General features: G+C 52.1%; 1 protein-coding gene across 1 annotated transcript in view; it reads left to right on the top strand.

Moving 5' to 3' along the window:
- Positions 1-23,987, top strand: part of DUSP22 (dual specificity phosphatase 22) — a 340,779-nt gene that overhangs the window by 216,433 nt on the left and 100,359 nt on the right. The window contains exon 4 of the mRNA XM_078688030.1: positions 18,261-18,310. Within this exon, the coding sequence (XP_078544156.1) occupies positions 18,261-18,310 (50 nt within the window). The remainder of the gene's footprint in view (positions 1-18,260; positions 18,311-23,987) is intronic.

Below are 23,987 nucleotides of genomic sequence, written 5' to 3'. Positions count from 1 at the left end.
ATCCTCCTAATACCACACTGCCGCCTCCGTATGCGTCCCTTACAGGAGGCGTTATCCTCTCAGTGGATCCAGTGTATGGGATCCTTCGACGATCTTATCAGGATCACTCCGTCCATGGTGAAGGCCCTGCACGGGTGGCTTCAAACAAGAAACCTAAACCAGTGCCTCCCATTCCTACTTCCAATCTCCCCACACGTGATAAAAACGGATGCATCATTGGAAGGATGGGGTGCGTTCCTGCAGGAACTTCAAATTCACGGTCAGTGGTCGCTGGCAGAAAAACAACTCCACATCAACCTGCTAGAGCTGAGGGCAGTATACCTGGCACTTCGAGCATTCCTGCCCCGGATCAGGAACGCCCCAGTGCTTGTGAGGACGGACAACACCACCACAATGCACTATTTAAACAAGCAAGGGGGAACTCGATCCATGACATTATCTCAAGAATCACAGCGAATTTGGAAGTGGCTACTCCAACACAACATTTTGCTGAGAGTGGAGTATGTCCCAGGAGCAGACCACACCCTGGCGGACTCACTAAGCAGCAAACGCTCCATTTGTCACGAGTGGGAGCTCGACCAACATGCTCTCGACGCAGTGTTCTCCCGATGGGGCAGACCTCAACTGGATCTATTTGCGGCGAAGATCAACGCAAAATGCCAACATTATGCAAATTGGCATCCCCAGAAAGGATCTCTCGGGGATGCATTTTCGATGGCATGGTGCAACGTCTTTGCTTACGCTTTTCCTCCATTTCCCCTGATCCCCAGGGTCATCCGGAAACTGAAAGCGGAGCGTTGCACCCTGATCCTGGTAGCCCCAGCGTGGCCGCGCCAACACTGGTTTACAGAACTACACATTCTGTCGCTGGAGCCTCCGATTCCATTCAGGCCTTACCCGCATCTCCTCACTATGGACCAGGGGCAAGTCCAGCATCCAGATCCGACATCTCTCAGATTATCGGCTTGGCTCCTGAGTTCAGAGAGTTCCAGGACTTAGATATTCCTCAGGACTGCAGAGTCGTCTTAGCCCGGGCGGACAGTACCAACAAAACGTATTCCCTTAAGTGGAAGAGATTCTGTTTGTGGTGTAAAGCTAACAAACTGCACCCATTCTCGTCATCTCCGGCACAACTTCTGCCTTACCTGCTTCACCTGGCCAACTCGGGATTGGCCCATGCCTCAATCAAAGTCCACCTGGCAGCCATATCTCGGTTCAGGCGCTCTTCGTCTGGAATTTCCCTATGATCCAATAGACTGGTCAAGCAGTTTCTGAAAGGCTTATTCAGGACTTATCCTTCAATAAAACCTTTACCACCTACATGGCAACTCAATGTGGTCTTGGCTCAGTTGATGAAACACCTCTTTGAGCCAATGCATAAAGCAGATCTCAAATACTTGTCATGGAAAACAGCTCTTTTGCTGGCTCTCACGTCAGCAAGGAGAGTAAGTGGACTGCAGGCTTTCTCTATTCAAGACCCATTCCTTCAGTTCAAACAGGACAGGGTCATTCTACAGACTAACCCCAAATTCATACCAAAGGTTCCGTCTGCTTTTCATCTAAACAAACCTATTGTCCTGAGATCTTTCTTCCCGAATCCATCTTCAGCAGCGGAGAGATCTCTACATTCCTTAGATCTAAAAAGATGTCTAAAATTCTACATTCATAGAACGGAACAATTTCGCAAGTCCAACCAATTGTTTATTGCCTTCAGCAGGCCCAGGAAGGGCCTACCACTGTCAAAGCAGAGCATTTCAAGATGGATCTCTGCGGCCATTGCCTTCTGCCATCAGCAGGCGGGACATCCTCTGCCCTCCAAAGTTCGGGCTCATTCCACTAGAGCGGTTTCCACCTCCATGGCGCTCTTTTCTGGGGTGCCCATTGTCGACATATTTGCAGAGCGGCGACATGGAAGACACCACATACGTTCACCAAGCACTACTGCTTGGATTCGGAACTTATGAAGGATGCAGCAGTGGGTCAGGCGGTGCTCCATCATCTATTTCATTAGAGGTGAGCCTTCTTCCTTTCATCCCACCTTTCCTATTACCTAATTGCACATTTCTTATCCTGCTTCTGTTTGCAGTTTATTGCGTTGCACTGTTGATAAGTTATTATCAAGTGTCTTACATGATATATTATGCGAAATGTGCTGCCTATTGCTTGCTACTCTGATTCAGGCATGTGAATCTATGAAAGATACCCATAATACTGGATACTGCAGTTATCCAGTATTGGTATCTTTCATAGATTCACATGCAACCCACCGCCTCTCTGGAAGGGCTCACCTTAGTTCTCTCAGTAGGTACTACTTAGCACTGTGCTTACAAAAATCTGAGGCACTAGGGCTCCTTCCAGGAAGGTTCTAGAGGGTGGTAGTAGCTGATTGGCTCCTGGCCAAAGTTTGGTCCTTTTTACAAAAGGACTTGGATAGGTTACTAATGTGAGGCCTCTGGCCTATTAGTATGTATATGTCTATATGACATTACTGTTATTATATACCGGGGACTCCCACCCCGACGACGGGGAATGATTCAGGCATGTGAATCTATGAAAGATACCAATACTGGATAACTGCAGTTACAGGTAAGTAACGCATTTCTTGCTTTCAAACAGCTGTCATAATTAGAAGTTGCAGGTGAAAAAGTTTACACAAATGGCTGTTTTTTTCAAGTAAATTTAAATTATTCCTATATTTAACTGTTAGTTTCTATAAAGAAACCTTGAAGGATCTACACAAATGACCCCTTGCTGAATTCACAGTTGTGTCTACTGTTCTAAAATGTATAGCTTTCCAGGATCCATTTTTGCTTAAATACCAAAAATAGTCTATGTCCCAGAAAAATGCCAAAACTGTTTAAAATGTTTTGGTTTTCTGACAAAAGTCTGCTTGTCCCTGACAGCTGGGAAGATGGTGATTTCAGCATCACAACCCATTTTTTTTTATACCATTTGCAGGGGAAAAAAACGACGCTTTCCTCTGTATCCCTTTTTTTTTTTTTTTTTGCATTTTCCCCCCAAAAACACAATTTAGCTGTATTTTGGCTAATTTCTGGGTTCCCTCCAGGGGAATCCACAAACCCTGGGTACCTTTAGAATCCCCATGATGTTGTAAATAAAGGACTAAAATTTGGCGTGGATACCTTGTGTGGTCAAAAAGTTACAGGGGCCTAAGCTCGAACTACCCCAAATAGCAAAAAAAAAAGGCTTAGCACAAGGGGGGAAAAGGTCTAGCAGGGAAGAGGTTAAAACTTGAATCATATTACAGTGAATGTATTTTTGTTAGTTTTGAAGACAAGGAATCAAGACAACAGCATTTTCTAAAATCTTAAACATATGGCAAGCCACCTTTAATACGAAGGTCTGAAACTTGACATATGATTACTGAGAGGAGAGAAAACTGCTGTATATGAAACATGCTGAGCTATTACGAGAGCAGTTGTTTCACAAGCAAACCAGGTGTTGTGGGGCTTGGATGAAAAGAGAGCTAGTATCGTAACTCTGAGGTTAGCAGTAGATGAAACTTTGCTTTTCAGTTATATTGACAAGCAAATTCATTTTTTTTAAAGTGCTTGTGATATCTGACTTTAATAAACAAAAAATATGAATTCTGTTCACTTCATTCTACAAGGGACTTATTACGAGGCCTGCTTTGCTTGTTATCGGGCCTTGGGGTTTAAGGTCTGTTTAAACTCTTGTTAACGCCTACTTGCATCCACTGTAAGACTTACTAAGAGCCTTGGGCGTAGGTTTTAGGCTGCCACGTTTATTCCATTTGATAGCTAGGACTATCTGGCGCTAGTTGCCTCCATTCTGGTACAGCGTTCTTTAGACCATTGGGACCAAGAGCTGCCTGAAAGTGGTAAAGATCTTGTGACAGTGGGCTCTCCAGATCTCAGCGTCCACTTTCTTGTCTCCTACTTCCTAGACCAGGCCAGCCTTTCGACTACACGGCTTATAGATATTATTTGCTTTCATAATCTTGGTGCGTTTGTCTGTCAAATAACTTTACTAGGCCTGATCCATTTCCACTTAAGTTTATTTGAGTCTGGCTACGGACAGTTTTTGCTCTTGCCTTGAGAGAGTTCATCCGATCCATAGAGGGCCACAGCATTTCATGGATGGCTACACTATGCCTTTGACTTTACATTACTCTGTTTTATAATGCGGCAAAGTAGTTTTTTACTGCATTCGCTGCCAGTTCGAATCTGTGAGCAGCAGACACCATCTTTCCCAGTTCTAACAGAGGCTTCACAGCAAAGGGTCACAGCTCTGCTTATTGCACTCACTCACTCATGACCTGCCTGTATGCATTGGCTTTGCCAGTGCTTGTTCATTATGGCAGTAGCAATACTTTACTCATCAAACAATGAATTATGTCAATACCTGTTAAAACTCACTTGACATTTGTTGTATTACTTGCCTGAAGAGCCAATGGGGCGAAGCAGCCCTCTGTGAGGTTACGAGTGAAAGTATCTATGTTAGAATACACCTTGAATTGTATTTTTCCTATGGTACTGTGGAGCCTCGGTTGACCTGCGATAGACAGCCACTTACTTGCCTGGTGGGTATAGCAGCACCTCAAATGTTTCTCTTAAAAAACAATGTCCCCTCTCCAAACATTAGTGGCGCTTACACAGAGGAGCTCGGCCTATCTCTAAATTACAACAAAACCAAGGTCATCTGTTTCTCTGCAAACACCGTGCCCCATAGTAAACAAGCATTGGCATAGCCAATAGGTCTCGCTTTTGGAACCTTATAAGTGATTAGCCATGCAACACTTGGTGTTGTTTAACCTGTCAAGTGCTGCCGTCGGCAGTTGAACGTTCGGAGCACTACCTGGCTGGTGCTGCACACGTTCACGGACGACGCAGCCCCGCCCCGCCCGTTTTTTAAAACGGCCGCACTGCCGCGAAAAAACGGCCGCGGTTAACGGGTTAATGGTGGAAATTGTGCTGGATAACTTAACACTTATAATGTCCCAAAGACGAGACTTGTTGGCTATGCGTTGGTGGGTCTTATAACTGTTTATGTAGAGGTATTGACTTTGCCAATGTTTCTAAGCTGTACTGTAGAGTAGTGTGGCTGCTGTGCTGCATGCTGAGAAGTTGTAATTAAAAAGTGAAAGGAGCACTGAGTGATGCTGTGGTGTCGATGAGTGATGCTGTGCTGGCATTGAGTGATGCTGTGCTGGCATTGAGTGATGCTGTTCTGGCCCTGAGGGATGCTGTTCTGGCCCTGAGTGATGCTGTGGTGGTGCTGAGTGAGGCTTTGGTGGTGCTGAGTGTTGCTGTGGTTGCGTAGAGTGATGCTGTGGTTGCGTAGAGTGATGCTGTAATGGCGCTGAGTGATGCTGTTGTGGCCCTGAGCGATATTGTTGTGTGCTGAGTAATGCTGTGGTGTGCTGAGTAATGCTGTGGTGGTGCTAATTGAGGCTGTGGCGGTGCTGAGTGAGGCTGTGGTGGTGCTGAGTGAGGCTGTGGCGGCGCTGAGTGAGGCTGTGGCGGCGCTGAGTGAGGCTGTGGCGGCGCTGAGTGAGGCTGTGGCGGCGCTGAGTGAGGCTGTGGCGGCGCTGAGTGAGGCTGTGGCGGCGCTGAGTGAGGCTGTGGCGGCGCTGAGTGAGGCTGTGGCGGCGCTGAGTGAGGCTGTGGCGGCGCTGAGTGAGGCTGTGGCGGCGCTGAGTGAGGCTGTGGCGGCGCTGAGTGAGGCTGTTGCGGTGCTGAGTGAGGCTGTTGCGGTGCTGAGTGAGGCTGTTGCGGTGCTGAGTGAGGCTGTTGCGGTGCTGAGTGAGGCTGTTGCGGTGCTGAGTGAGGCTGTTGCGGTGCTGAGTGAGGCTGTGGTGGTGCTGAGTGAGGCTGTGGTGGTGCTGAGTGAGGCTGTGGTGGTGCTGAGTGAGGCTGTGGTGGTGCTGAGTGAGGCTGTGGTGGTGCTGAGTGAGGCTGTGGTGGTGCTGAGTGAGGCTGTGGTGGTGCTGAGTGAGGCTGTGGTGGTGCTGAGTGAGGCTGTGGTGGTGCTGAGTGAGGCTGTGGTGGTGCTGAGTGAGGCTGTGGTGGTGCTGAGTGAGGCTGTGGTGGTGCTGAGTGAGGCTGTGGTGGTGCTGAGTGAGGCTGTGGTGGCGCTGAGTGAGGCTGTGGTGGCGCTGAGTGATGCTGTGGTGGTGCTGAGTGATGCTGTGGTGGACCTGAGTGATGTTGTGGATGCTGTGGTGGACCTGAGTGAGGCTGTGGCGGTGCTGAGTGAGGCTGTGGTGGTGCTGAGTGAGGCTGTGGTGGCGCTGAGTGATGCTGTGGTGGTGCTGAGTGATGCTGTGGTGGACCTGAGTGATGTTGTGGATGCTGTGGTGGACCTGAGTGAGGCTGTGGCGGTGCTGAGTGAGGCTGTGGCGGTGCTGAGTGAGGCTGTGGTGGTGCTGAGTGAGGCTGTGGTGGTGCTGAGTGAGGCTGTGGTGGTGCTGAGTGAGGCTGTGGTGGTGCTGAGTGAGGCTGTGGTGGTGCTGAGTGAGGCTGTGGTGGTGCTGAGTGAGGCTGTGGTGCTGCTGAGTGATGCTGTGGTGCTGCTGAGTGATGCTGTGGTGCTGCTGAGTGATGCTGTGGTGCTGCTGAGTGATGCTGTGGTGCTGCTGAGTGATGCTGTGGTGCTGCTGAGTGATGCTGTGGTGCTGCTGAGTGATACTGTGGTGCTGCTGAGTAATGCTGTGGTGGTGCTGAGTGATGCTGTGGTGGTGTTGTGGTGGTGCTGAGTGATGTTGTGGTGGTACTGAGTGATGCTGTGGTGCTGCTGAGTAATGCTGTGGTGGTGCTGAGTGATGCTGTGGTGGTGTTGTGGTGGTGCTGAGTGATGCTGTTGTGTTCCTGAGTGATGCTGTTGTGTTCCTGAGTGATGCTGTTGTGTTCCTGAGTGATGCTGTTGTGTTCCTGAGTGATGCTGTTGTGTTCCTGAGTGATGCTGTTGTGTTCCTGAGTGATGCTGTGGTGGTGCTGAGTGATGTTGTGGTGAAGGTGATGGATGCTGTGGTGGCCCTAAGTGATGCTGTGGTGGCCCTGAGTGATGCTGTGGTGGCCCTGAGTGATGCTGTGGTGGCCCTGAGTGATGCTGTGGTGGCCCTGAGTGATGCTGTGGTGGCCCTGAGTGATGCTGTGGTGGCCCTGAGTGATGATGTGGTGGTGCTGACTGATGTTGTGGCGGTGCTGAGTGAGGCTGTGGCGGTGCTGAGTGAGGCTGTGGCAGTGCTGAGTGAGGCTGTGGCAGTGCTGAGTGAGGCTGTGGCAGTGCTGAGTGAGGCTGTGGCAGTGCTGAGTGAGGCTGTGGCAGTGCTGAGTGAGGCTGTGGCAGTGCTGAGTGAGGCTGTGGCGTTGCTGAGTGAGGCTGTGGCGTTGCTGAGTGAGGCTGTGGCAGTGCTGAGTGAGGCTGTGGCGGTGCTGAGTGACGGTGCTGAGTGAGGCTGTGGCGGCGCTGAGTGAGGCTGTGGCGGCACTGAGTGAGGCTGTGGCGGCGCTGAGTGAGGCTGTGGCGGCGCTGAGTGAGGCTGTGGCGGCGCTGAGTGAGGCTGTGGCGGCGCTGAGTGAGGCTGTGGCGGCGCTGAGTGAGGCTGTGGCGGCGCTGAGTGAGGCTGTGGCGGCGCTGAGTGAGGCTGTGGCGGCGCTGAGTGAGGCTGTGGCGGCGCTGAGTGAGGCTGTGGCGGCGCTGAGTGAGGCTGTGGTGGTGCTGAGTGATGCTGTTGTGTTCCTGAGTGATGCTGTTGTGTTCCTGAGTGATGCTGTTGTGTTCCTGAGTGATGCTGTTGTGTTCCTGAGTGATGCTGTTGTGTTCCTGAGTGATGCTGTTGTGTTCCTGAGTGATGCTGTGGTGGTGCTGAGTGATGTTGTGGTGAAGGTGATGGATGCTGTGGTGGCCCTAAGTGATGCTGTGGTGGCCCTGAGTGATGCTGTGGTGGCCCTGAGTGATGCTGTGGTGGCCCTGAGTGATGCTGTGGTGGCCCTGAGTGATGCTGTGGTGGCCCTGAGTGATGCTGTGGTGGCCCTGAGTGATGATGTGGTGGTGCTGACTGATGTTGTGGCGGTGCTGAGTGAGGCTGTGGCGGTGCTGAGTGAGGCTGTGGCAGTGCTGAGTGAGGCTGTGGCAGTGCTGAGTGAGGCTGTGGCAGTGCTGAGTGAGGCTGTGGCAGTGCTGAGTGAGGCTGTGGCAGTGCTGAGTGAGGCTGTGGCAGTGCTGAGTGAGGCTGTGGCGTTGCTGAGTGAGGCTGTGGCGTTGCTGAGTGAGGCTGTGGCAGTGCTGAGTGAGGCTGTGGCGGTGCTGAGTGACGGTGCTGAGTGAGGCTGTGGCGGCGCTGAGTGAGGCTGTGGCGGCACTGAGTGAGGCTGTGGCGGCGCTGAGTGAGGCTGTGGCGGCGCTGAGTGAGGCTGTGGCGGCGCTGAGTGAGGCTGTGGCGGCGCTGAGTGAGGCTGTGGCGGCGCTGAGTGAGGCTGTGGCGGCGCTGAGTGAGGCTGTGGCGGCGCTGAGTGAGGCTGTGGCGGCGCTGAGTGAGGCTGTGGCGGCGCTGAGTGAGGCTGTGGCGGCGCTGAGTGAGGCTGTGGCGGCGCTGAGTGAGGCTGTGGCGGCGCTGAGTGAGGCTGTGGCGGCGCTGAGTGAGGCTGTGGCGGCGCTGAGTGAGGCTGTGGCGGCGCTGAGTGAGGCTGTGGCGGCGCTGAGTGAGGCTGTGGCGGCGCTGAGTGAGGCTGTGGCGGCGCTGAGTGAGGCTGTGGCGGCGCTGAGTGAGGCTGTGGCGGCGCTGAGTGAGGCTGTGGCGGTGCTGAGTGAGGCTGTGGCGGTGCTGAGTGAGGCTGTGGCGGTGCTGAGTGAGGCTGTGGCAGTGCTGAGTGAGGCTGTGGCAGTGCTGAGTGAGGCTGTGGCGTTGCTGAGTGAGGCTGTGGCGTTGCTGAGTGAGGCTGTGGCGGTGCTGAGTGAGGCTGTGGCGACGCTGAGTGAGGCTGTGGCGGCGCTGAGTGAGGCTGTGGCGGCGCTGAGTGAGGCTGTGGCGGCGCTGAGTGAGGCTGTGGCGGCGCTGAGTGAGGCTGTGGCGGCGCTGAGTGAGGCTGTGGCGGTGCTGAGTGAGGCTGTGGCGGTGCTGAGTGAGGCTGTGGCGGTGCTGAGTGAGGCTGTGGCGGTGCTGAGTGAGGCTGTGGCGGTGCTGAGTGAGGCTGTGGCGGTGCTGAGTGAGGCTGTGGCGGTGCTGAGTGAGGCTGTGGCGGTGCTGAGTGAGGCTGTGGCGTTGCTGAGTGAGGCTGTGGCGTTGCTGAGTGAGGCTGTGGCGGTGCTGAGTGACGGTGCTGAGTGAGGCTGTGGCGGCGCTGAGTGAGGCTGTGGCGGCGCTGAGTGAGGCTGTGGCGGCGCTGAGTGAGGCTGTGGCGGCGCTGAGTGAGGCTGTGGCGGCGCTGAGTGAGGCTGTGGCGGCGCTGAGTGAGGCTGTGGCGGCGCTGAGTGAGGCTGTGGCAGCGCTGAGTGAGGCTGTGGCGTTGCTGAGTGAGGCTGTGGCGGTGCTGAGTGAGGCTGTGGCGTTGCTGAGTGAGGCTGTGGCGTTGCTGAGTGAGGCTGTGGCGTTGCTGAGTGAGGCTGTGGCGTTGCTGAGTGAGGCTGTGGCGTTGCTGAGTGAGGCTGTGGCGTTGCTGAGTGAGGCTGTGGCGTTGCTGAGTGAGGCTGTGGCGTTGCTGAGTGAGGCTGTGGCGTTGCTGAGTGAGGCTGTGGCGTTGCTGAGTGAGGCTGTGGCGTTGCTGAGTGAGGCTGTGGCGTTGCTGAGTGAGGCTGTGGCAGTGCTGAGTGAGGCTGTGGCGGTGCTGAGTGAGGCTGTGGCGGTGCTGAGTGACGGTGCTGAGTGAGGCTGTGGCGGCGCTGAGTGAGGCTGTGGCCGCTGAGTGAGGCTGTGGCGGCGCTTAGTGAGGCTGTGGCGGTGCTGAGTGAGGCTGTGGCGGTGCTGAGTGAGGCTGTGGTGGTGCTGAGGCTGTGGTGGTGCTGAGTGAGGCTGTGGCGGTGCTGAGGTGCCCCTGAGTGATGTTGTGGATACTGTGGTGGCCCTGAGTGATGCTGTGGTGGCCCTGAGTGATGCTGTGGTGGCCCTGAGTGATGCTGTGGTGGCCCTGAGTGATGATGTGGTGGTGCTGACTGATGTTGTGGTGTTGTTGAGTGATGCATTGTTGGCCCTGAGTGATGCTGTGGTGGTGCTGAGTGAGGCTTTGGTGGTGCTGAGTGGTGCTGTGGTTGCGTAGAGTGATGCTTTTGTGGCCCTGAGCGATATTATTGTGTGCTGAGTAATGCTGTGGTGGCGCTGAGTGAGGCTGTGGCGGTGCTGAGTGAGGCTGTGGCGGTGCTGAGTGATGCTGTGGTGGTGCTGAGTGATGCTGTGGTGGTGCTGAGTGATGCTGTGGTGGTGCTGAGTGATGCTGTGGTGGTGCTGAGTGATGCTGTGGTGGTGCTGAGTGATGCTGTGGTGGTGCTGAGTGATGCTGTGGCGGTGCTGAGTGAGGCTGTGGCGGTGCTGAGTGAGGCTGTGGCGGTGCTGAGTGAGGCTGTGGCGGTGCTGAGTGAGGCTGTGGCGGTGCTGAGTGAGGCTGTGGCAGTGCTGAGTGAGGCTGTGGCAGTGCTGAGTGAGGCTGTGGCAGTGCTGAGTGAGGCTGTGGCAGTGCTGAGTGAGGCTGTGGCAGTGCTGAGTGAGGCTGTGGCGTTGCTGAGTGAGGCTGTGGCGTTGCTGAGTGAGGCTGTGGCTGTGCTGAGTGACGGTGCTGAGTGAGGCTGTGGCGACGCTGAGTGAGGCTGTGGCGGCGCTGAGTGAGGCTGTGGCAGTGCTGAGTGAGGCTGTGGCAGTGCTGAGTGAGGCTGTGGCGTTGCTGAGTGAGGCTGTGGCGTTGCTGAGTGAGGCTGTGGCGTTGCTGAGTGAGGCTGTGGCGTTGCTGAGTGAGGCTGTGGCGGTGCTGAGTGAGGCTGTGGCGGTGCTGAGTGAGGCTGTGGCGGTGCTGAGTGAGGCTGTGGCGGTGCTGAGTGACGGTGCTGAGTGAGGCTGTGGCGACGCTGAGTGAGGCTGTGGCGGCGCTGAGTGAGGCTGTGGCGGCGCTGAGTGAGGCTGTGGCGGCGCTGAGTGAGGCTGTGGCGGCGCTGAGTGAGGCTGTGGCGGTGCTGAGTGAGGCTGTGGCGGTGCTGAGTGAGGCTGTGGCGGTGCTGAGTGAGGCTGTGGCGGTGCTGAGTGAGGCTGTGGCGGTGCTGAGTGAGGCTGTGGCGGTGCTGAGTGAGGCTGTGGCGGTGCTGAGTGAGGCTGTGGCGGTGCTGAGTGAGGCTGTGGCGGTGCTGAGTGAGGCTGTGGCGGTGCTGAGTGAGGCTGTGGCGGTGCTGAGTGAGGCTGTGGCGGTGCTGAGTGAGGCTGTGGCGTTGCTGAGTGAGGCTGTGACGGTGCTGAGTGAGGCTGTGGCGGTGCTGAGTGACGGTGCTGAGTGAGGCTGTGGCGGCGCTGAGTGAGGCTGTGGCGGCGCTGAGTGAGGCTGTGGCGGCGCTGAGTGAGGCTGTGGCGGCGCTGAGTGAGGCTGTGGCGGCGCTGAGTGAGGCTGTGGCGGCGCTGAGTGAGGCTGTGGCGGCGCTGAGTGAGGCTGTGGCGGCGCTGAGTGAGGCTGTGGCGGCGCTGAGTGAGGCTGTGGCAGTGCTGAGTGAGGCTGTGGCGTTGCTGAGTGAGGCTGTGGCGTTGCTGAGTGAGGCTGTGGCGTTGCTGAGTGAGGCTGTGGCGTTGCTGAGTGAGGCTGTGGCGTTGCTGAGTGAGGCTGTGGCGTTGCTGAGTGAGGCTGTGGCGTTGCTGAGTGAGGCTGTGGCGTTGCTGAGTGAGGCTGTGGCGTTGCTGAGTGAGGCTGTGGCGTTGCTGAGTGAGGCTGTGGCAGTGCTGAGTGAGGCTGTGGCGGTGCTGAGTGAGGCTGTGGCGGTGCTGAGTGACGGTGCTGAGTGAGGCTGTGGCGGCGCTGAGTGAGGCTGTGGCCGCTGAGTGAGGCTGTGGCGGCGCTGAGTGAGGCTGTGGCGGTGCTGAGTGAGGCTGTGGTGGTGCTGAGGCTGTGGTGGTGCTGAGTGAGGCTGTGGCGGTGCTGAGGTGCCCCTGAGTGATGTTGTGGATACTGTGGTGGCCCTGAGTGATGCTGTGGTGGCCCTGAGTGATGCTGTGGTGGCCCTGAGTGATGATGTGGTGGTGCTGACTGATGTTGTGGTGTTGTTGAGTGATGCATTGTTGGCCCTGAGTGATGCTGTGGTGGTGCTGAGTGAGGCTTTGGTGGTGCTGAGTGGTGCTGTGGTTGCGTAGAGTGATGCTTTTGTGGCCCTGAGCGATATTATTGTGTGCTGAGTAATGCTGTGGTGGCGCTGAGTGAGGCTGTGGCGGTGCTGAGTGAGGCTGTGGCGGTGCTGAGTGATGCTGTGGCGGTGCTGAGTGATGCTGTGGTGGTGCTGAGTGATGCTGTGGTGGTGCTGAGTGATGCTGTGGTGGTGCTGAGTGATGCTGTGGCGGTGCTGAGTGAGGCTGTGGCGGTGCTGAGTGAGGCTGTGGCGGTGCTGAGTGAGGCTGTGGCGGTGCTGAGTGAGGCTGTGGCGGTGCTGAGTGAGGCTGTGGCGGTGCTGAGTGAGGCTGTGGCAGTGCTGAGTGAGGCTGTGGCAGTGCTGAGTGAGGCTGTGGCGTTGCTGAGTGAGGCTGTGGCGTTGCTGAGTGAGGCTGTGGCTGTGCTGAGTGACGGTGCTGAGTGAGGCTGTGGCGAGGCTGTGGCGGCGCTGAGTGAGGCTGTGGCAGTGCTGAGTGAGGCTGTGGCAGTGCTGAGTGAGGCTGTGGCAGTGCTGAGTGAGGCTGTGGCGGTGCTGAGTGAGGCTGTGGCGGTGCTGAGTGAGGCTGTGGCGGTGCTGAGTGAGGCTGTGGCGGTGCTGAGTGAGGCTGTGGCGGTGCTGAGTGAGGCTGTGGCGGTGCTGAGTGAGGCTGTGGCGGTGCTGAGTGAGGCTGTGGCGGTGCTGAGTGAGGCTGTGGCGGTGCTGAGTGAGGCTGTGGCGGTGCTGAGTGAGGCTGTGGCAGTGCTGAGTGAGGCTGTGGCGTTGCTGAGTGAGGCTGTGGCGTTGCTGAGTGAGGCTGTGGCGGTGCTGAGTGACGGTGCTGAGTGAGGCTGTGGCGGCGCTGAGTGAGGCTGTGGCGGCGCTGAGTGAGGCTGTGGCGGCGCTGAGTGAGGCTGTGGCGGCGCTGAGTGAGGCTGTGGCGGCGCTGAGTGAGGCGGTGGCGGCGCTGAGTGAGGCTGTGGCGGTGCTGAGTGAGGCTGTGGCGGTGCTGAGTGAGGCTGTGGCAGTGCTGAGTGAGGCTGTGGCAGTGCTGAGTGAGGCTGTGGCGTTGCTGAGTGAGGCTGTGGCAGTGCTGAGTGAGGCTGTGGCGTTGCTGAGTGAGGCTGTGGCATTGCTGAGTGAGGCTGTGGCATTGCTGAGTGAGGCTGTGGCGTTGCTGAGTGAGGCTGTGGCGTTGCTGAGTGAGGCTGTGGCGTTGCTGAGTGAGGCTGTGGCGTTGCTGAGTGAGGCTGTGGCGTTGCTGAGTGAGGCTGTGGCGTTGCTGAGTGAGGCTGTGGCGTTGCTGAGTGAGGCTGTGGCGTTGCTGAGTGAGGCTGTGGCGTTGCTGAGTGAGGCTGTGGCGGTGCTGAGTGATATTATTGTGTGCTGAGTAATGCTGTGGTGGTGCCGAGTGATGCTGTGGTGGTGCCGAGTGATGCTGTGGCGGTGCCGAGTGAGGCTGTGGCGGTGCCGAGTGAGGCTGTGGCGGTGCCGAGTGAGGCTGTGGCGGTGCCGAGTGAGGCTGTGGCGGTGCTGAGTGAGGCTGTGGCGGTGCTGAGTGAGGCTGTGGCGGTGCTGAGTGAGGCTGTGGCGGTGCTGAGTGAGGCTGTGGCAGTGCTGAGTGAGGCTGTGGCGTTGCTGAGTGAGGCTGTGGCGTTGCTGAGTGAGGCTGTGGCGTTGCTGAGTGAGGCTGTGGCGTTGCTGAGTGAGGCTGTGGCGTTGCTGAGTGAGGCTGTGGCGTTGCTGAGTGAGGCTGTGGCGTTGCTGAGTGAGGCTGTGGCGTTGCTGAGTGAGGCTGTGGCGTTGCTGAGTGAGGCTGTGGCGGTGCTGAGTGAGGCTGTGGCGGTGCTGAGTGACGGCGCTGAGTGAGGCTGTGGCGGCGCTGAGTGAGGCTGTGGCGGCGCTTAGTGAGGCTGTGGCGGCGCTTAGTGAGGCTGTGGCGGCGCTGAGTGAGGCTGTGGCGGTGCTGAGTGAGGCTGTGGTGGTGCTGAGGCTGTGGTGGTGCTGAGTGAGGCTGTGGCGGTGCTGAGGTGCCCCTGAGTGATGTTGTGGATACTGTGGTGGCCCTGAGTGATGCTGTGGTGGCCCTGAGTGATGCTGTGGTGGCCCTGAGTGATGCTGTGGTGGCCCTGAGTGATGATGTGGTGGTGCTGACTGATGTTGTGGTGTTGTTGAGTGATGCATTGTTGGCCCTGAGTGATGCTGTGGTGGTGCTGAGTGAGGCTTTGGTGGTGCTGAGTGGTGCTGTGGTTGCGTAGAGTGATGCTTTTGTGGCCCTGAGCGATATTATTGTGTGCTGAGTAATGCTGTGGTGGCGCTGAGTGAGGCTGTGGCGGTGCTGAGTGAGGCTGTGGCGGTGCTGAGTGAGGCTGTGGCGGTGCTGAGTGAGGCTGTGGTGGTGCTGAGTGAGGCTGTGGTGGTGCTGAGTGAGGCTGTGGTGGTGCTGAGTGATGCTGTGGTGGTGCTGAGTGATGCTGTGGTGGTGCTGAGTGATGCTGTGGTGGTGCTGAGTGATGCTGTGGTGGTGCTGAGTGAGGCTGTGGTGGTGCTGAGTGAGGCTGTGGCGGTGCCGAGTGAGGCTGTGGCGGTGCCGAGTGAGGCTGTGGCGTTGCCGAGTGAGGCTGTGGCTGTGCCGAGTGAGGCTGTGGTGTTGCCGAGTGATGCTGTGGCGGTGCCGAGTGATGCTGTGGCGGTGCTGAGGTGGCGCTGAGTGATGCTGTGGTGGCGCTGAGTGATGCTGTGGTGGCGCTGAGTGATGCTGTGGTGGCGCAGAGTGATGCTGCGGTGGCGCGGAGTGATGCTGCGGTGGCGCGGAGTGATGCTGCGGTGGCGCGGAGTGATGCTGTGGTGGTGCTGAGGTGTGGCTGAGTGATGCTTAGGTGGCGCTGAGTGATGCTGTGGTGGCGCTGAGGTGTGGCTGAGTGATGCTGAGGTGGCGCTGAGTGATGCTGAGGTGGCGCTGAGTGATGCTGTGGTGGCGCTCCTGAGTGATGCTGTGGTGGCGCTCCTGAGTGATGTTGAGGTGCCCCTGAGTGATGTTGAGGTGCCCCTGAGTGATGTTGAGGTGCCCCTGAGTGATGTTGAGGTGCCCCTGAGTAATGTTGTGGTGGTGCTGAGTGATGTTGTGGTGAACCTGAGTGATGCTGTGGTAGACCTCTGTGATGCTGTATTGAGCAATGCGGCAGGTTCATTAGGAAAATGGTTGGGGCAGCATACAGACTCGCTCATTGATGGGGCGTTTCAACTGCGACTACAGTTTACGTTAAGGCAAGCGACTGTAGAGTACTTTTCGCCACCATGCGTGCTAAACGACGGCAAGAGTTAAAGCTGAAATTAGCTTTATTTGATAATATTAACACAACAGGTGAAGCCTCAAGCAAGTAAATCGTAAACAATACTTTACGATAATACTCAAGTAGATACACGTAAAATAGCGACACAAAGGCTCCGTCTTGGGAAATAAATGCTGGGGTGAAATAAGATTTTAAATGGCATAAAACTAATCTATATTTTAAAAGGTTCATATGAAAATGGAGCACAGTTATTTTTCCCTTCACAACTGCTGTCTAACCTGTGATAGATACTCCGGTGACGTTTTGTTGTTCAGCTATTACAGGGAGAAAGGCTGGATTTCCTTAAGGGGTGGTGGTGTGGTAGACATTAATAAGGCCGGGCTGGCGCAGAACTCTGTATTTTATTAAATTGGTAGTGTCAATTTGAATGCGGGGCTATTTTAGGAAGAGAAATACTCATTTTAGAGGCCGAATCACGTGTGAATGTTTGTCGCAAAAGACCATGACACAATGGAGTTACTGTATGTGGCCAAGACGCGCGGCCTGACACGTTGGAGAGCAAGCAAGAGGAAAGTCAAATGACGCCTAATCGTGAGGAAAGCCAGATGGCGGCTGTACACGTGCCCACACGCGTAACAGCAAGCTTTAGGCCACAAGCAAAAGCTTGTTGTCGCATTTCTAAAGCCCACACTCACTAAATGTCTCGCCAGGACAGCGCATGCGCTGGCTCAGGCGAGACCTAAAAACATAAGTGGTATGCAGCAGGGAATAGCACAGAGCAGAGTGGATCTTACAAATATTTGGGAGTGGTGGTACATACCAGATTTACACTTAAAGACCATCTAATCAAAAGACGAGCACAGGCGAGCAAATTACGCTTCGCACTAAACACACTAAGATAGAAACTAATTTGCCCATCAAACTCCCATCAACTAAAAGTTATTGCTGCCAGGTTTCTCCCAACCCTTACTTACGGCTCCGAATTATTTAAGGGCCAAGATGCAATTTTTTTTAATCTCCAACAATCCGGCATCTTCAAACACTTTTTTCGGATACCTCAATTTACATCTCAAGCACAAGTTCACCTGAAATTCGGGCTGTTCAATCAACTCCTGGAAAGGTAAGCATCATTACTAAAATTGTGCTGGAAACTGAGAGCAGCTCATGAAGAATCCTTGCAGAGGCTTTGTTGGACGGAACTGAAGAACCAGCAAAAAGGAAAGAAAGACTGGCCAACCGCCCTTGACCAAGCTTTACTCACACTTAACTTACACGAAGCCTAGGACACAAACTTCCCTGCATTAAAAAAAATATCAGACAATGCTGCAAAACAAAAAACCTGACTATTGGACAAAGCTGCCCTGGCAAAGAAAAAACACGACTGGATGGTTTTCTCTTCATATGAGATCCGGTTACCACAGCCGTATCTGGTCCGACTCATAACGTCAACCGTACAGCATTCTCTACTCTTGATTCGACTGGGAGCTTTTTGCTCAAAAGATCAGGTTCCAGCATGGAAACTAACATGGCCGTCCACTCAGTGTAGACTCTAGACTCTGTGAACAGGCGGATGAGTCACTCTTGCGCCTTCTGTGTATCTGCCCTGCTGTGAACATCTGGAGACTGCATTTCCTACTTCCTGCTCTCCGTTCTTTTCGGGCCAGATCATGCAGACCAGCCGTAATGGCGTTCTTAAACAGCCAGTCGCTACAGATTTTATGCAGAGCAGCTAAATTCTTGCAACAAGTCAGCAAATTACTACAAATATCAAATAGAGTCTAATTTTCAGTGTAATAATCCATTATATGTCTGCGATATTAAATCGTCTAATTTTGCACACAATCTTCAATTATGTGGCAGCTACACAGGGTACAGTGTAGATGTACATCTGTCATCAACTCGTACATGGTACACTTTTCTCATGTTTTGACGCAGTTTGTGCCAAACTGTTTAAGACCGCGTCATCTTCTAAGTGCTCGCAACATTGATTTGCACATTTGCATTTTTGCACACGAGTTACGTGGACCAAATGTGCTGACTTGACATTGGATACACTATGTTCAAGGTTTTATGTAAGAAGTCCAAATTACCTTTTTACCTTTCAACAAATTTAAAATGTAAATTGGAATGTTGTCTCATTTGATGATTTTATGCTAAAATTGAAATGGTTTTAACTAAATACACAATAAATTCTTATTATTTGTGGCACTTACATACCCTCAGGCTCGCCCCACCCACCCCTGCCTCCACAAATTTTAGCTTGTTTATAACTGGTCTTGGATCCCTCCACCCGTGATGGTTCATACAACCTACTTTCTCACTTTTTCTCCTGAAATAAAAAGTGAAGAGATTTTGATCCCAAGTGATGGAAAAGAGCTCACAAACCATCCCCCAACCAATCAGCGCTTGGATAGCCATGTGTGCACCTCCGTTTACCACCTACCACTAAAGGAATATGCAGATATCGTGATTGTCCCCATGGGCCTACTTTGTGATACCGTTGATGGGCTTTTACTTTAACATGTTGCAGATTATTTTCTGACAAGATAATCTATTTACTATAAATGTTAATGGCCAGACCTGTGAGCTTGTTTCTCTTTGGTTACGTTCAATCACATCTTGAAATGTTCTTTTTCTACAGTGATAACTTACCTTAACTTGTCTGTTTTCTTCATATAGGACCTGAAATATCTTTGCATTCCTGCCTCTGATTCACCTTCTCAGAACCTGTAAGTTTATCCACTTTCAAAATGATTATTTTCTTTAATACAGGAATCAAAATCTTAAGTCACTTTAGTGGACCGATATATTGTTTTGCCATATTCATTCTTGAATGTGAACATACAGCACAAGCCAGTGATATCTGTGCTGAACCTGATATTACCCCTTGTATATGGTTTGTTCCTTCAGAATATTGTTCTTAAATCTAGTAGCTGGCCTTATTGGTTAAACATGTATAAGGAGATTTTGCACACAATTAGACTTGTTTGTAAATTACATACCTATACAACACCTGTAGTTATTTTTACATCCATAATTAACAGTTTGATGTATTTCTTGTGAATTACGTAATTGTCCTACCCTCGAATTAGAGGAACATGGACTTTTTTTGGCATGTTCTTCACCCTGCTACAATTGTATGTCTCCCTGAATCAGCATTACTGCTTCCACTCTGAGACAGTACAAAGAGTGTTTTATTGTTTGTTCATGATTCCCCTCCCCTCTCTCTAACACATCTATCCACTAGTCTGTCATTTTCCTTTTTTTGGCCGTCTGTTGCCCATCAAAAGAAAAACAAACTTTTCCTTTCCATTCTGCAACCACAAAGTGCTGCTCCACTATTAGCTGTTGATGGGTGTGTAATTTGTCATGTTAAATTCATTGCAAATCGAAATGATACTTGGAGTCCTCTGCTTTTCCAACCACTTTACTATATGTATGAGTTTGTATTCAGAGAGCGTGAACCCAGCTCGAGAGCAATAGCGCTCTAAACAAAAGGGCATGGTGCCTTGGAAAGATGCAATGGTGGAAGCATGCAGGTAAATAATTGGGTTATTCGTAGTGCTAAGTGAAGAGGTGTGTCTTCAACTTTTTTCTGAATTGTAGGAGAGTAGATACTGGTTTAATGTTTAGGACACTTTCAGATACTGGGAGCATGAAATCCGAAGGTTTGCCTTCTGGTATGTTTCCCCTTGCAGTGTTTTGTTTACAGGCTTGTGATCTGGCATTCTCCCCCAGATGTGGCTAGTTTGTTTTTCCAGGTAAGCTGGTGTCTTGTTGAAGGCCTTACAAGAGATGCAGCTGTTCTTGAAGGTGTTCATAGCTGGAAGGGGGGGACTAGTGTAAGTCTTTGAGCCAAGCAGATGTGTGTAGAATACCTTTCAAGGGTGCTATTGTGGCATCAGGAAGACTACTGAGCAGGACATTGCCTCTGTCTAGATGGTAGAAGACTAGGGTGTGTACAGTTGTTCTGAAGTTGTTTTACAGGAGAAACCACTTTACCGTGTACAAGAGTCACAGTTGAAACCAAACTGTCCTGGTTTTCATGGTGGCGTGTTGCTTGAATCCGAGGTCTATGTTAAGAGTGAGTCCCAGATCTCCTGCATGGTCTGTCGGCTTGTGGGTGAAGCCTGGGAGGTTTAAGTTGGAGAGTCGTGCTTCAATCTGGAATTGTTTGACGGTGTTAGCAAACAAGAGTAATTCAGTCTTTGTGGGGTTTAGCTTCAAGAGGTTAGTTGGCATCCAAGACTGGTTGAGTTTGAGGTAGGGTTTGAGTGTCAGTGTATTATTGGTTGAGTATATTTTTAGATAGTCGGCTGTCATCTGTGTATTGATGGATCTTTATGCTGCTGTCGACAAGGTTCCATGTAGTGGTTAAAAATGATTGGGGAAAGAGGATGGAGCTGTGTGTGGGGTAACCTGAGGAAGTCTCGTAGCATTGGTGTTGTAGGATATGAACGATACTAAGATAGTGCCTGAAAATCCCATTAATGTTTGTGTTTTGATCAGAACTGGCTGGTCGACTGTGTTGAAACCTGCAGAGGTCAAGCGGGACTAGGAGGCAGTGGCTGCTCCAGGTTTTGAGGAGGGAATCGTTGAATACTTAGTGACTTCTTGCTGTAGTGTGGTCTGAAGCACAATTGTTAGTCCTGCAGAAGATTAATCATGCTCCTGTGCTTCTCCAGCTTGAAGGCCACTGCTTTTTTTTTTGATTTTCCTTGGAAATGCAAGGATTGTAATGGGGCGGAAAGTTGGTGAGGTTTGGTCCAGAGATGGTTTCATAAGAGGGGTAAGAATGTGCCATGTTTTAAAGGAGAGTGTTGACCATGTGGAGCAGGGGTGCAAAAGGCCTCTCCTTGCAGCGATTTCATGATGGAGTTAGGAAGGACATTGTCTTCATAGGAGGTTTCCTTGAGAGTTAGTTTTAGGAAAGATCCATGTGCAAGACTGGATTGAACCCGTGTTCTTTGCTTTTAGTTGAAGATGTTATGCAGGCATAGAGTAGACTTCCATAAGTTATTGGCGCTTGTGTTCACATCCATGTATAGCCTTTGCTTTTCATACCTCGCTGTTATCTCTGCATGGCGCTCACACCTAAATACTGTCCTGGCAATGCCTCACCGCTGCTAAAACGCTTCACCAAGTACAGATTCAGGTTGTTACCTCTGCAAACACCTCTGCACTGGAACATCTGACTTATCAGCATAAGAAAAGTAGTATGCCTACAAATCATTCCTCATAAAAGGTTTCTGCCTCCCACACTTCACCCTCCCTCACACCCTCATGGCCACTGGTCAGAACACCAGACCACTACAAGTGCTTGTATTGCTTTTGTTTAGTGTATAATTATATTAATCCACTGTGCTATCCCTCTGCACTCACTCCCGTCATTTCCAGTTAATGGAATCACATTCTGTACTTTTATTAACATGTTGAACGTGTCAAGGTAACTGTCAAATGCTTCCAGTAGAAGCTCTTTAAATAAACAAACACATAATAAAGTATACAAAAATTGGCCTTGCATTTGCTTCACTGTTATTGTCGGGAAAGCACGATGTCACAGTGGCTCCTTCACCTTTTGTCCTTTCAGCAGCTTCACTACACGAGGGTACACTGATCTCGTAGATCTATTGTATCACAAAATTATGTAGAGCATACTACCCCAGATGAGGCGCTGAAGTTCTTTGTCAGCAAAAAGAGACATGGACTGACATGGATTCAAGGGCGGCTCCTCCGTTTGAGTGGAGGAGCGTCGCCCCCCTTAAATGCCCCCAAACCCCAGAGATGGAAAATAAAATGGGAACAGTGTCAAGATGGGGCAGGTCTGCTGAGTGACAGCAGGGAGGAGTGGTAGGCAGAGGGCTGTATGTCCACCTTTAACAGTGCACATGTCTTTTTGTCTGCCCGTCTTGCAACGGCTAACCAGACATGCGCAATTTAATGCTCTCAACCCACCTGTCGTAAGACAGTTGGGTTGAGAGCATGGGCAGGCCTCCAGTGCGCTTCAAAGTGCTGAGAGAGGCCACGCCCACCAATCAAACCTGTTCTCCTGCTGCAAGTAAGCAGCGCCAGGATTGGGCAAGGGGGGAGTTTGCTGGTGCCGCACAGCAGTCGGAAGAAGAGGTCCAGAGCGGAGGACGTGTGAAGTAAGTTATTCCCTTCTAATTTTGTTTGCGTGCGCATCTGCACAGCTCCCCTGAAGGTATTCAGGGGCTAAGTAGGACAGATGTGGAAATTCATGGAAAGCTTTAGTTGGAGCAAAAAGTTTTCAGTTGTTATTTAAAATCTTGATCTGTCGAACAGAAGCAGATGCAGAGACGGAGAAGGTTCACCAGCCAATTGGGCATGTCACTTTCTGGGAACTTACAGCCGAAGCTGCTTAGATGATCTCAGAGGTCTAGAGGAAAGGCAAAGAGAAATTCTTCCCTCAGATACTTAGTACCTCTGTTGTGATAAGCTTGGAACGTCAGCAGTAAACATTTTTGAACAGAATACATTTACACACAGGGAACCACCCAAGTTCCTCACATGAGGGTGATGGAGAAATAATCTGGCAGCTGCATTCTTCACTACATGTAATATATGCATAAGTTGTGGCAGAGGAGAATTTGAGCCAGAGTGTGTAATGTCTCGTATTATAGGGACATTATGTCTGTTAATTCAGTTTAGGATGCGATACTCTGGTGCACCACAAACTGTCAGAGGACATTACTGTGCTTAGCTAATATTCTATTTAAGTAAAGAACGGCAACATGTACCCTGACTGGAAGGTGTGTGAGTCAGTGGTGAATTGGTACAAGTTTGTAGACTGGTATAGACGAGTAGTAGCTTTGGAATTCCAGTTCCAGAATGGTCAGTCCATTTCTTACTTTTGTTCCCTAGGAAACGATGTGCTCTTCTGTTCCCTGTGTGATATATAATGAAAAGGGATGTCTGAAGGTACCTCACCACTTGCAGTCCAACTTGGCAGGAGATGAGAACCTACAAGCTTACAGACCTTCGCTTACAAGCATTGTAGTCCCTGTGCACATTTGCTACTCTGACAGTGGTGCAGTTTGAAATGACTAAATACCCATTTATCAGAAAGTAAATTTATTGGGCGGGGTGGGAAACCCGAAAAACATCCCCCCGAAGCTGAGCTCCTTCTCATTGGCTACCCTGTGTAGTGACAGGCAGTCTAGTAGGCATGAGTCCATATCTGACATTGAAGAGCGCAGATCTGGCCCTACCTCTTAGGAACATCTTACTGGGACCAGCGCCATCATGGTGGAGTTATGCGCCGGGTTCTGCACCATGGACACTCCTTTCGACACCTTGCTATCCCGCCTATATCGCCTGGGGGAAAGAATCGAAAGACATGGCACCCGTTCAGATGGAGCAGAAGAGCATATATCGGACCTGGAGGACAGCACCTCTTCTCTCGCAGAGCCCCTGGACTAGATGGAACGGCTCCTCAAAACTGTGGCCTTTAACAATGAAGATCTTGAAGTGTGATCATGCAGGAACAATATTTGCATCACAGGCATAGCAGAGTCCACAAATATGGGGGGATCAGACCAATTTGTTAAGCATCTACTTATTGAACTGTTCGAATGGCAAAGCTTTAGAGATCACTGAATCAAAGGAGAGAGGGAGGACTAGGTAAGCTAGTCCGAATCCCCGCTTTTATATATCAAAAATCAAGAAGGACTAGCTAGGTTTTTACAGGGAAGACTCAATGGAGTACGTATGTCAAGGAAAACCAGTAGGTTTTTGGAAAACCAGTAGGTTTTTGGAAAGCCCTCACCCACCAACCTAGTTGGTGGCATGCTTCATCATCGGGCCCACCACAGTGGCACCTAGCGTGCCCCGGGTGTGCTTCGACGCCAGATTACTGCGGAGCTGGTATACTTACTGAGTGTGCAGTGTGGTGAGTGTGAAGGTGAAGATTAAAAAGCCATACAAAAAATCCCAGCACCCGAGGGTAAAAACACTATTTTAATAAACTGGGTCTCTGTTGGCATATTAAAAGGCAGACGGACACGGTGGAGTATGGATTATGACCTCCAGTGTCCTGTGTGGTCTACATGTTTCAGCCTGGCCTTTCTTAATTTAAAACAGGCTTTCCTCAGGACCAAGTGAGTATGTGTGGAGTTGAAAAGGTTAATTTACAGTGAGTGTTTTTTGTTTTTATGTGTAGCACTCCCTAAGGTGCTATATGGGTGAGAAGGGGGTTCCCTCTCGCTTTGACAATATTTTGCTGTTCAAAGCCTCCTTGGGTCGCCTGGCAGAGAAAAAGACCGAAGATGTCGATCTGGTTCCTCCTTGGACCTGTCGTCCTTCTGCGTCCCAACCGGGCGCCGCAGAAGGACGACAGGTCCAAGGAGGAATTCTACGCCAATTGCAGGATGCCAATTGCTACCATTC

This window comes from Lissotriton helveticus, chromosome 4_1 (assembly GCF_964261635.1).
Source record: "Lissotriton helveticus chromosome 4_1, aLisHel1.1, whole genome shotgun sequence".
NCBI lineage: Eukaryota > Metazoa > Chordata > Amphibia > Caudata > Salamandridae > Lissotriton > Lissotriton helveticus.
This window is presented reverse-complemented; position numbering and strand designations above follow the sequence as displayed.